The sequence below is a fragment of the Ipomoea triloba genome, chromosome 13 (assembly GCF_003576645.1).
Source record: "Ipomoea triloba cultivar NCNSP0323 chromosome 13, ASM357664v1".
In the NCBI taxonomy this organism is placed as follows: Eukaryota; Viridiplantae; Streptophyta; class Magnoliopsida; order Solanales; family Convolvulaceae; genus Ipomoea; species Ipomoea triloba.
Genome location: NC_044928.1, coordinates 21,939,864 through 21,950,925, shown reverse-complemented (window position 1 = coordinate 21,950,925; position 11,062 = coordinate 21,939,864). Strand labels below are relative to the sequence as shown.

At 31.6% G+C, this 11,062-nt stretch overlaps 1 protein-coding gene across 1 annotated transcript in view; it reads left to right on the top strand.

Annotated features, from left to right (window-relative positions):
• The window catches only part of LOC116002648 (abscisic acid 8'-hydroxylase CYP707A2-like), a 3,735-nt gene extending 2,370 nt beyond the window's left edge, over positions 1–1,365 (top strand). Inside the window, exons 5-7 of the mRNA XM_031242813.1 lie at positions 261–367; positions 482–600; positions 851–1,365. Of these exons, the coding sequence (XP_031098673.1) occupies positions 261–367; positions 482–600; positions 851–950 (326 nt within the window). The 3' untranslated portion in view covers positions 951–1,365. The remainder of the gene's footprint in view (positions 1–260; positions 368–481; positions 601–850) is intronic.
• Positions 1,366–11,062: the final 9,697 nt, after the last annotated feature.

The window sequence follows — 11,062 nt, the reverse complement described above, 5'->3', positions numbered from 1 at the left end:
CCCCCAAAAAAAAAAAAAAAAACCACCCATGTTTTTTTTTTTTTTTTTTTGCTGTTCGGGTCTGCCCGACTAATTTTAGTTTATTCCGAGAGCTAAGGAGCTGGCCATAGACCCAGTTTATTTCGAGAATCATTCCCACAAAGAAGCTCATTTGTCACTTGAGCTACCTTTGAGTTAATCCCACTCAAGATTTAACAAAGTTAATACTTTGTTCAAGTCTGATGTCATAGGTTTGGTTTGTTTTTGGAATGATTTTTCAGGGTATCTCATACCAAAAGGGTGGAAGGTGTTGCCTCTCTTTAGAAACATTCATCACAGCCCAGAAAATTTCCCAGAGCCAGAAAAATTTGATCCTTCAAGATTTGAGGTAAATATTTTGATCACTTATCAATTCTTTATGATTTTTTTTTTAGTTACATCCAATTTTACCCATATATGTAAATCCCCTGACCTGAGACAAATAATTGGTGTGATGTGACAGGAAGCTCCCAAACCCAACACATTTATGCCATTTGGAAGTGGGATCCATGCATGTCCTGGGAATGAGTTAGCCAAGCTTGAGATTTTGATCCTCGTACATCATCTCATCACAAAATACAGGTTGATTACTCTTACTTTCTACTCTCAATTTCTACTTCTACTCTTTTTATTCGACTCACGTGATGAAAATAGCTTATCCTTACCACGTCAGGAAATAAAATTTGAGAGTAAATATAGTAGGACTCGTCAAAAAAAGACTTATTATAATTATCATAATTTCTTCATACTTTTGGTGATGGGCTTTAAAAATAGATTGCCAAAATGTTTATATGAAGCAATGATAAGATTTGGTTTGTGTGTTATGTTGCAGGTGGTCTATGGTGGGCCCACAGAATGGAATTCAGTATGGACCCTTTGCTCTTCCACAGAATGGGTTGCCCATAAGGCTGTCTCTCAAAGAAACCCCATAATCCACATTCAATTCATACAATAAAAGTTGGCATTTTGTGGAAGATATTTGGGGAAAGGGGGTCATGAACATGATGCAATGCAGATCAGAGGCACAATAAACATGAACAGACAAATCATCAGCAAAATGTGTGAATAAAATTTTAGGGGGAAAGCAAATTGTAAATAGTGTGTTCCCATGCATACTACAAAAAGAGTTGTAAGGGAACTCAAATTGAATTGACTAGAGATCCATTGTTATTATATTATTTTAACAAAATAAGGAACTCATATAGAGCAAAAGCCAAAGGGGTTAGTTTAACATAATAGTCAAATTCTTACTTTTTGTTGCATTGTTTGTAAGTTTCTTGGCATGCTTGTAATGTATATATGTAGTCTGGTCGGAAGTTAATGGAAATCTCCTCTTTGACAGCACAACTTTTCTCTAACGTATTTATGGGAGTATTTATTTCTTCTCTTACTTTTGCGTATGGGTGTTAACAAGCCAAGTTAAGCTCGAGCTTAAGCTCATTAAGGAAGGCTCGGTTCGAGCTCGAACTGAACTCAGCAATTTTCGAGCTGCTCGAGTTCGGCTCGAGAAGCTCCATCTTGAGCTCGAGTTTGAGCATGAATTCAAGTTCGATTTTGAGCTCGAATTTAATATGTTTGATTTTAAATTTATATTTCAATTAAAAATAAACTATAATATATATATATATATATATATATATATATATATATATATATATATATATATAGCTAGTGGCTTGATGAGCCACGAGCCTAAGGCATTAGAGTTCGAGCTCGGCTCGATTACTAAACGAGCCGCTTGAGCTTGACTCGAGTTCGAATTTGACCAAGCTCAAGCCGAGCTTTGACCAAGCGGCTCAATAACAGCTCGCGAGCCGCTCTACTCATTTACACCCCCTACTTTTGCATTTTGACATTGTTGGGCGAAGGCGGTAAAGACAAAGTCTATTACCAGGAATGGTTGGGCGGAGGCTGGCACCTAACGTCTCAAAAATGTGTGACGGTATAAAGAAATAAAATTCTGCATTCGCTACTAGCTATAACTTTTGGCATATGTGATTTTTTTTTACAATGCAAGTTTTTCTCTAAATCAAAATCGAAAAATAAAATAATTAAAATAAAATGAGGTCTCTTGACATGCATAGGTAACAAAGAAGAGAGGTGATTTTGGCAGCAGAAGATCCAGTCACGCTGAGGAGGATAAAAGGAAATATAGTTTAATTTATTCTCTAATTAAAAATGATTAAATATATTTCATTTATTTTCAAGTCAATCCAAACAAATCAACAACTGACTTTTTACCTATATATACTTCCATTCAATCATGACGTCACCTCTGATCCAATGCTCAAATTTTTTTATATTTGACTTTAACAAATTCAATTGTATGACAAATCACGTATAGTAGCAGCTGACCTTATATATATATATATATGTATCTAGTTTTTATTAAGTTAACAACACTTGTCTCTCTTCCAGCCTATGATCGCTACTTCTAAACTACCATCATTATATTGTTACAGATTAGCCGGGAATCACATCATCTTATTCAATCCATAATTAATTTGTTTATTTTAATCCATAATGAGATAATTAAATATTGAATACGTACTATTCAATTATAATGCATGCTCAAGTCCGATGAATGTGATGACACAATGTACTTTAATTTAAATAATTAAGTTATATATATATATATATATATATATATATATATATATATATATATATATATATATATATTTCATTATTATACATTTAAAAAATATTAAGAAGAATGTTTTTAAATAATGTTTAACCCAATACTAATTGATAAAATTTATATATTTAGAAAGAACATTCATATATGTTTTTGTTAAGCAAGTACAAAAAAAAAATGATCAAATTTGTTTGAAAATTATTTTTAAAAAAATAAAGGAAAAGGGGGTCAAATAAGTCTCAATCCATATTTTATAAAGTTTTAATTTCCCCTCAAATTCACCAAAAATATGTTACCTTTAGGTTACCATAAAAAACCTTAATCAACACCATTTTACATGTTACCTACCTTCAGGTATATTGAAAAAGTGACAATGATCTAGTTTATGTGAATAAAGAAACTCCTATAAACTTTATTGATACATGAGAAACACGTCAAATGACATAAACAAGCTATTAGAGAGATTTTATATTGATAAATCCATCCTCATAGTAATCTATGGTGGCCAGCCCACTTGAAGTGGACAAAAAAACTCGTTTAGAATTGAGGGGGATAATGAGGATTTTCTAGGACCTAAAGTTCCTTCTATTTAATGCTTCTGCTAGGTCGTTTGGTCCCCATAGTGGTCATTTCTTTGATTATAAATTTTCCACAGGGTTTGTTACAATGTAGTCCACTAAGGGTGCCACTAGATCACTAGTGTTCTTCCCATTCCACTTATCTCTCTTTATTCTCTGCACTGTTTTTGACATACAATTATGATATAATTATTGATAAGTTCAATTTTTTTTTATCACATTTTACCCTTATTTTCACACCTAATTTGTGCCTCAATGGTTGTTATTTTGTTTCAAATGTTTCTTATTTGCTTGGTTTACACATGTAAGAACCAATTTGGGAATCCAAGTCAAAAAGGAAAAACTTTTAGATTCTTTGGAGCAAAATGAAGACAATTGCACAAAGGAAAGAAGTTGTCCAAGATGTATGGCCAAGTGCCCGTTCGGACATCTACGATATAGCTCGAGTGCTTGACCATAGAGTAAAGTGAGGAAGGAAGACCTCAAGCCAAGACGTACAATGGACTGTCTAGCCGCACAACATGGACAGAAAGGTTACATGCATCACATTCAACCACATATTTGAGGAACGACGAGTCTCACGGGTTCTTGTCTGGCCGCATGGCTAGATAGCTGAGCGAAGAATTGACCAGCGTCATGACGTCTGGCTAGGCACTTGGTCGTACTTGTGATGTGTGCTATAGTACGTATTTAAGCGCAGAACTCTATTATTTTTTTGTAGTTTTTCTCACCCTCCTAGATCAGGTCTAGCCTTCTTTTTGTCATTTCTATAAGTATTCATAGCTTAGATTAGACCTAAATTAGACATTTACATTGGATATAACAATTGTAAGAGAAAAAATCATATCATAAATAGATTGAAGATCTACATTCCACTATTAGTGCCAAGATAGGTTCAATTCTTCTCTTAGCTTTTTCATACATTTTGCAATGACTAGTTTGAGATTGATGATTGTTGTTATTGTTTCATTTGCTATGTGTGAATAGTCTTTTAGGGGTATAGGTTAAGGGAGTATGATCTCTCAAGATGTCAATTATGTGATTAATTGCATAAAAGAGTGGAATATAATTGCTTAGTTAAAGCTAATTGATGTTTGTATAAGCTTCCTTGAATTGTCTTGTTGATGTTTGATGATCACATTCATTAACATGTTTAGGAAGAGATTTAATTGCAATGAAAGTTCAATTGGAGATTCGAGCCACACTTCTACATTCTCTATTTTTCTCTATGAGAGTGGAGGACATTGGAGGGATTCCATTGCTTTGTGAGCTCTAAGCCTAGGAATGGCACACCACGTACGAAAACAGAACATTCCTAAGACAAATCAATCACAATATAAATGTGGAGAGTGTCACATATCTTGTGATTCTTATTATATGCATTATCATCATTATATTCCTCTATGCTAGACTCTTACTCTCTTAATTCTAAACATAAAAATAAAAAATGAAAGGCATCTTGAAGATCAATTTCCTTAGCCAAGCCCTTTTTATACCATACTTGTTGGACATTTATATAGTAAATGATTGAATATATGTATGTAGGCATGTCTATCGGAAGTCTAAATAATATTTTGGTGTTGTGGAGTTGAAAATAGTATTTATGTTTTGGTAGGAAGCTTTTGTTTTGATTGATCAAGAATGTTTTAGAGAAGTTAAGAGAAGTTGGGTTTACTTCTCTTGAGTTTACTTCAATGAATTTGGGTTTTACTTCTCTTGGGTTTCACTCTTCAGAAGTTGACTTCTTAAGAGATTACTCTTCGAATGACTTCTCGAATTACCAGAAATTGTAATTATTATGTTTAATAATATAATGAATTCTTGATTGGTTACACAATAATTTAAATATTAAATTTTAATTATTATTATCATATATTATGAGTACTAGTTTTTCTTATGCGCGATGCGCAAAATATAGGTGCCCAATATTAATATTTTATATTAAAATTTTAAATTTATTTAGATTTTAGATATTTAAATTTTGTAAATAATAATAATAATAATAATTAATGTAAAATAATTTTTATAACTTTTATATTTATATTTTAGGAAATAACTAACATATAACTCCAATATATAATGTGTATATATTATTATTATTATTATTGAAAAAAATAAGAAAATATATAGTGAATGCATGTGCATGGTAACAATAGTGGAAAAGATAACGGAAGTTATAACGGTATGGGTATGTTTGTCTAATATATTGTAAAGTACAACTTTTATAGCATAATGTACAAAAAAAATTAACAAAAAAAAGGGACATAAATGGAAGGTATAACCTTCATTCACACTTATTATGTTTTTAGATAATGATCATAGGAGTTACGAAAAGCTTCCAATTATTTTTCATTAATATGACATTTTAAGAAAATTAAAAGAAATGGTGTCTAATGATGGGTATAAATATTGTCTTCCATCAAGTTGCCAATATACGGTTTGTTGTGTATTCTTTGCTCTTGACTAAGTAGCTGCAGTACTTACACTTTTGGTGAACTTTTTAGAAAAACAATCTAAAAAATTTGACATTCTTATTGTATGTATCTCAAAAGTTCTAAGGTTGTGTTTTGTTGACAAGTTTAACTATTAGGAATATATCAAAGTCATTATTATTGTTTGGTTGACAGGTTTTTAGAACACTTCTATGGGTTTTGATTACCCTCTTAATTGCAAAATTTATTCCCTAATAAAATAAGGGTTTCATCCCTTCATCCTCAGTCGCTTCCCCAACTAATATTAATCATTCTCATTCCACCTTACTACCAAGCATGCAAAATACTTTCACCAAAACCCATTACCATTACCAAGTATTTGATACCCATTCCGATTTCGATTCCCATGTGCGAACCAAACACACCCTAATTTGTTACCCTTTGTTGATTGCTAAGAGAAATTAGAAACTTTTAGGATAGTGTGCCAGCACATGCCTGAAGTTTGTAATCAAACATTCCTCTTGTTTTTTTTAGGGAAAAGGGTCAAATGAGCCCCTAAGTTTTACGCCAAAATTCAATTAAGCCCTTAAACTTTTAAAATGTACAATTATACCCTCAAACATGTCATTTTTGGTCAAATAAATCAAATTTACTGGTAACCAACAGGTTACCTGTAAAAAAATTGTCAAAAACGTCACCGGTGACAAGAAACTATTTGCTGACTAGAAAGGTTGCCTTCTCCGGTCAGATATGTTTGCCTTCTCCCTGCGAAGGCATCTAGATTTGGTCGCCTTCCGTCGGAGATGGAGAGTCATCGCCGGTCGGCGGAATTCGTCACCGGATGTTGAAAATCGTTGCCAGTCGCCGGACTGATACCTGTTTTTGGACTTCATTATCTCAATTTGCCATGTTTGAGAGTCTAATTACACATTTTAAAAATTTAAGTGTCTAATTAACTTTAGGGGTAAAGTTTAGGGGCTTATTTGACTCTTTTCTCCTTTTTTTATTCTCAGGTTCCCCATCATATTGTTCTTTTTCCTAACAATAATTGCATCAAGTTTAGTTTTCCTATCATTTTTGTTCAGTAATAGAATTGATGGGCCACGAATGCCCTTTCCTTCACTATTAAAATCAATACAATAATCAAGATAGCTTAATACAAGGCACTGGAATGTAGTGGATAAGAAAACAAATGCCTAAATAATATTCTAACACAATATATATATATATATATGCAAAACTTGCGTGAGACCGTCTCATCATGAGACGAGTCAGGTCGGGTCGGGTCAAGATGCAAATGTAACACTTATATGCACAAATGTCATACTTATATGCTCAAATGTAATAAAATCAGGAATAAAATTTTTGTTACTTATAAAGGTAAATGTAATACTTTTACATTTCGATTTAAAAGTATTACATTTTTTCTCAAAAGTATTATATTTGTCCTTATAAGTAAGGGGTACTTGTCAACGTTACTTATTATGAAAAATATATTACTTTTTCTCTTATAAATAACAAAAATTGTATTCTTGATTAGTGTTATATTTGAGCATATAAGTATGACATTTGCAATTTTGCATGGTGCTTTGACCTTATCCGACCCGTCTTACGAATAAGGAGCCGTGAGACGGTCTCACACAAGTGTGACACATATATATATATATATATATATATATATATATATATATATATTACAAGGCCATGCAGATAAGTACGTTAGTGTTTACAACTGTAGTTCAAAAATACATCAACATCACATGAATTTTTCATAATCACAACTGTGAACTTATCAATCAAACGTTCTCCCGACGTATACGTTAATTAGTTTATTCTATAGAAAAACATTTTAAGTCGCATTGTATCTTAATTCTTAAGTTCAAGAATGGCAGCTAGCTAGCTCATTAGCTTTCCATGCCAGTTGCAGTAGTCATCATCTTACATGCAACACTTTTGTCAATGCCAAAGATATTTATTATCTCACAATTATTTAGGTTGTTGAGGTTTACCAGTACGTGTATGTACAACGTTGAATTAATTACAGTTGTTTGTTCTTTGATTTTGAAAATTGGCCCTACTGCGGGCACTAGTTGTTGTCTTATTTTGAATATAATGAGCTGATTAAGCTGCGTTCATCTAACAACTACACATCACATTTTCTATGTTCTCAATAATATACATACTATTCACCCATGAAATCAATTCTTTTTTTTCTTAATGTTTAATTTTTAAACAAGTTCATATATATAATTACGGTTACATAATTAATTATGATTAATGCCAATTTTTGTACTCTAAGAATTAACTTTGTAATGTCAAATTTAATCTAATTCGATTCAAAATTTAATTTGATTAATTTGCCAAGTATGTTATGAGAGTTGCATGTTTGAATGCTATGATTGAATTTGACCTTGTGTTGCGCTCCATGTTTGACTCGATTGTTGAAAAACACATCTCAAAATTCTGATTTTAATTTACTCCCCTATGAAATCTCTATGCTTTTTCATATATAAATTAAACCTAATTCTTCCAACTAACTCCTCATATATAAATTACAAACTCTTCCTTTGTGAAAATTCATTGAAACAATTATATTTTAGTGCTTAAATATATGTGTAATCCATTATTTCATGAGATCAGAAGTCGGTACTTCAACACTCTTAGCACTCTTGGGAAGAAGTCTTATATATATAAATGATATAAATAAGTTGATTGAAGTTTAAATATTGGTATCATACTATCATATATCATGTATATATATATCCATTAATATAATTTTAGTAGGAGAGAAAACACTAAATGTAAAATTATGAATATGTATCCTTAAGCTAAGCTAGCAGAAATATCTCGGAAGAGACCTATCAAAAATAGAAGAAAATGTCGGTAGGCGTCACGCATGAATATGGATTGCTAGCTGCAAATTAAAGTGGTTAACATTTAACAACCTTGAATTTGGATTTTATTGGAAGATTCTCATCATCAAGTTTGGTTTAGGTCTTTTCAACATGCATGCATGTTTACCTTGTACGTTTTTCGTTGAATATATATAAACCACTCTTCAATTCTTTTCCAAAAAAATCCATATATTTCAATGTCAGATGGGTAAGCATCCAGAATACAGGATTGTTGAGGATCATACTTACCCAGCTACATTGACAGCAGCTATAGGTTAATGTCCTTTCTCATGATTTAATTTAGTCTAAGATATTACTCGAATTGAAATCCTTACTATTCTTGGTTTATCTCGTCTGGCCTTGTGCTTATATTGCAGGCTATTGTGTGGTTTTGGCTTGGACAAGCTAAGGTACATTTCGTATTAGGCTAGGTTTAATCAACTTTAAGCTTAGGAGTTTATGTTTAGTAAGTTTGAAGTCTAAATGTTGGCAACATGGTGTTTCTCTTACTTAGACATTGTTGGTTCTGGATTGGCTTCTCTTGGACTCGAGGCCTACTCTCCTTGACTTGGCAAATTATACCATGGACCAGTGTTCTTTCTTACATTATGGATTCTGGTCCAAAATGATATTCAAATTATGTGTCTGTTAACAAATTATGTGTCTGTAGACTATGGGCACATAATATGTCGTTAACATATTTTATATCTGTAGTTAACATATTATGTGTCTTATGTCTCTAATTTATTTATAAACACATAATTTGTTAACTAAGACCCATAATATATGTTAACAGCAAACACATCATTTTTGGACTAGTGTTCACAATGCAAGGTGGATCCTGATGCATGGTATAACAATTGCATTGACTTTGTATATGCTGGTTTTTGAATTGATAAATTGATTTTTTTTTGAAGAAAAAAAAATTCCTTACGTATTCCCAAAAAAAAAAAAAAAACTACAAATAATAGGATTTTTTTTTTTATTTATAAATCATGATATGTCGACAAAAGTATGCGAGAAATTGCATTTTTTAGCAGTAAAGTATATGGTAATGAGGTAATCTACAAATCTACAAATTAAATAAAAACGAAACAATTATAAACAAAGTAACTCATGGTGTTTGATTTTGTATTCTTTAAATATATTAACTCGTGGTTTATTCTGTGTTTTTAAATAATGAATCATTCTGTGTTCGATTTTGTATTCTTTAAATATATTCCTAATAAATAATAAATAAGATAGGAAAAAGTAACAAATAGGTCACTGAACTTATCGCTTTTGTGCAATTATATTGGGTCATTAAACTTAAGAAGTGTGCAATTCGACCACCAAACGAGTAAAATATGTGCAATTAGAACATTTTTCTAATTTTTTAGATTCAATTTGAGTTTAAAACATTTCAATATTAACTCCCAATTGGTATGGTAGAGGAAAATACCACTCTTAATACATATATGTTAATAATATAATCGAATTTGACCGAAATTTTTTGTAAAAATGTTTCAATTACACAAAATTTACTTGTTTGATGATTCAATTGCACATTTTTTAAGTTCAGTGACTAAATTGCACAAAAGCAAGAAGTTCAGTGGCATATTTGACACTTTTTCCAATAAGATATACTACTTAGTACTACTACTACTAGATATATATATTAGGAAACTTAATTTTAATTAAGGTGGTGTTTGGTTTGGGCCTTTTGCACTTTATTATGGGTACTACGATTTTGATACCTATTACCATGTTTATTTGTTTAGTTTTGTTGTCCTACTAGTACAAAATGCAATTAAATTCTTAGCTAGTACAACTTATAATACGTAAGTGTTTCAAAGCATATTTAACTATAATGGAAACCATGCAGACTTCGAAAGTTTGAAGCCAACTAATCTTCATATTATAACTATAATAATGTATAAGTCTGTTTGGCCTCACTGCCATTGTTAAACCCTATATATATTTATATCAAAATTAAAGTTACCAACAATGGGTACGTACAGGTGTAGCTATAACTTACAGAAGGGAATTCAAGACAAGTGAAAACCTAAGCAGCCCAGATTCCTTCGGCAGAATATTAAATAAAAGGGAAAAGGTACAAATAAGCTATTGAACTGTTTGGGAATTAACAATTAAGCCATCGAACTCGAATAAACTCCAAATAAGTCACTGAACTTAGGAAAACTTAGCAATTAAGCCATCTAATTCCAATAAACTCCAAATAAACCACTGAACTCGGAAAAACTAAGCAATTAAGCCACTAATTCAGCAATAGAGGTGTCTATAATTCAGCAAAGAGATTAGTGTTAGAGCCCAAAAACACTGGGCTACACCCGAAAAAAAAAAAGAAAATGAAATCCTCAAATAGCTAGCTAGCTTCTACAACTTATAATACATACATACGTGTTTCAATGGATCGGATATTATTTAATTTAACTATAATGCACAAGTCTTAATGTCATTGTTAACGCTCTCCCATATCCGTCCTAAGTTTCAAGAAAAAAC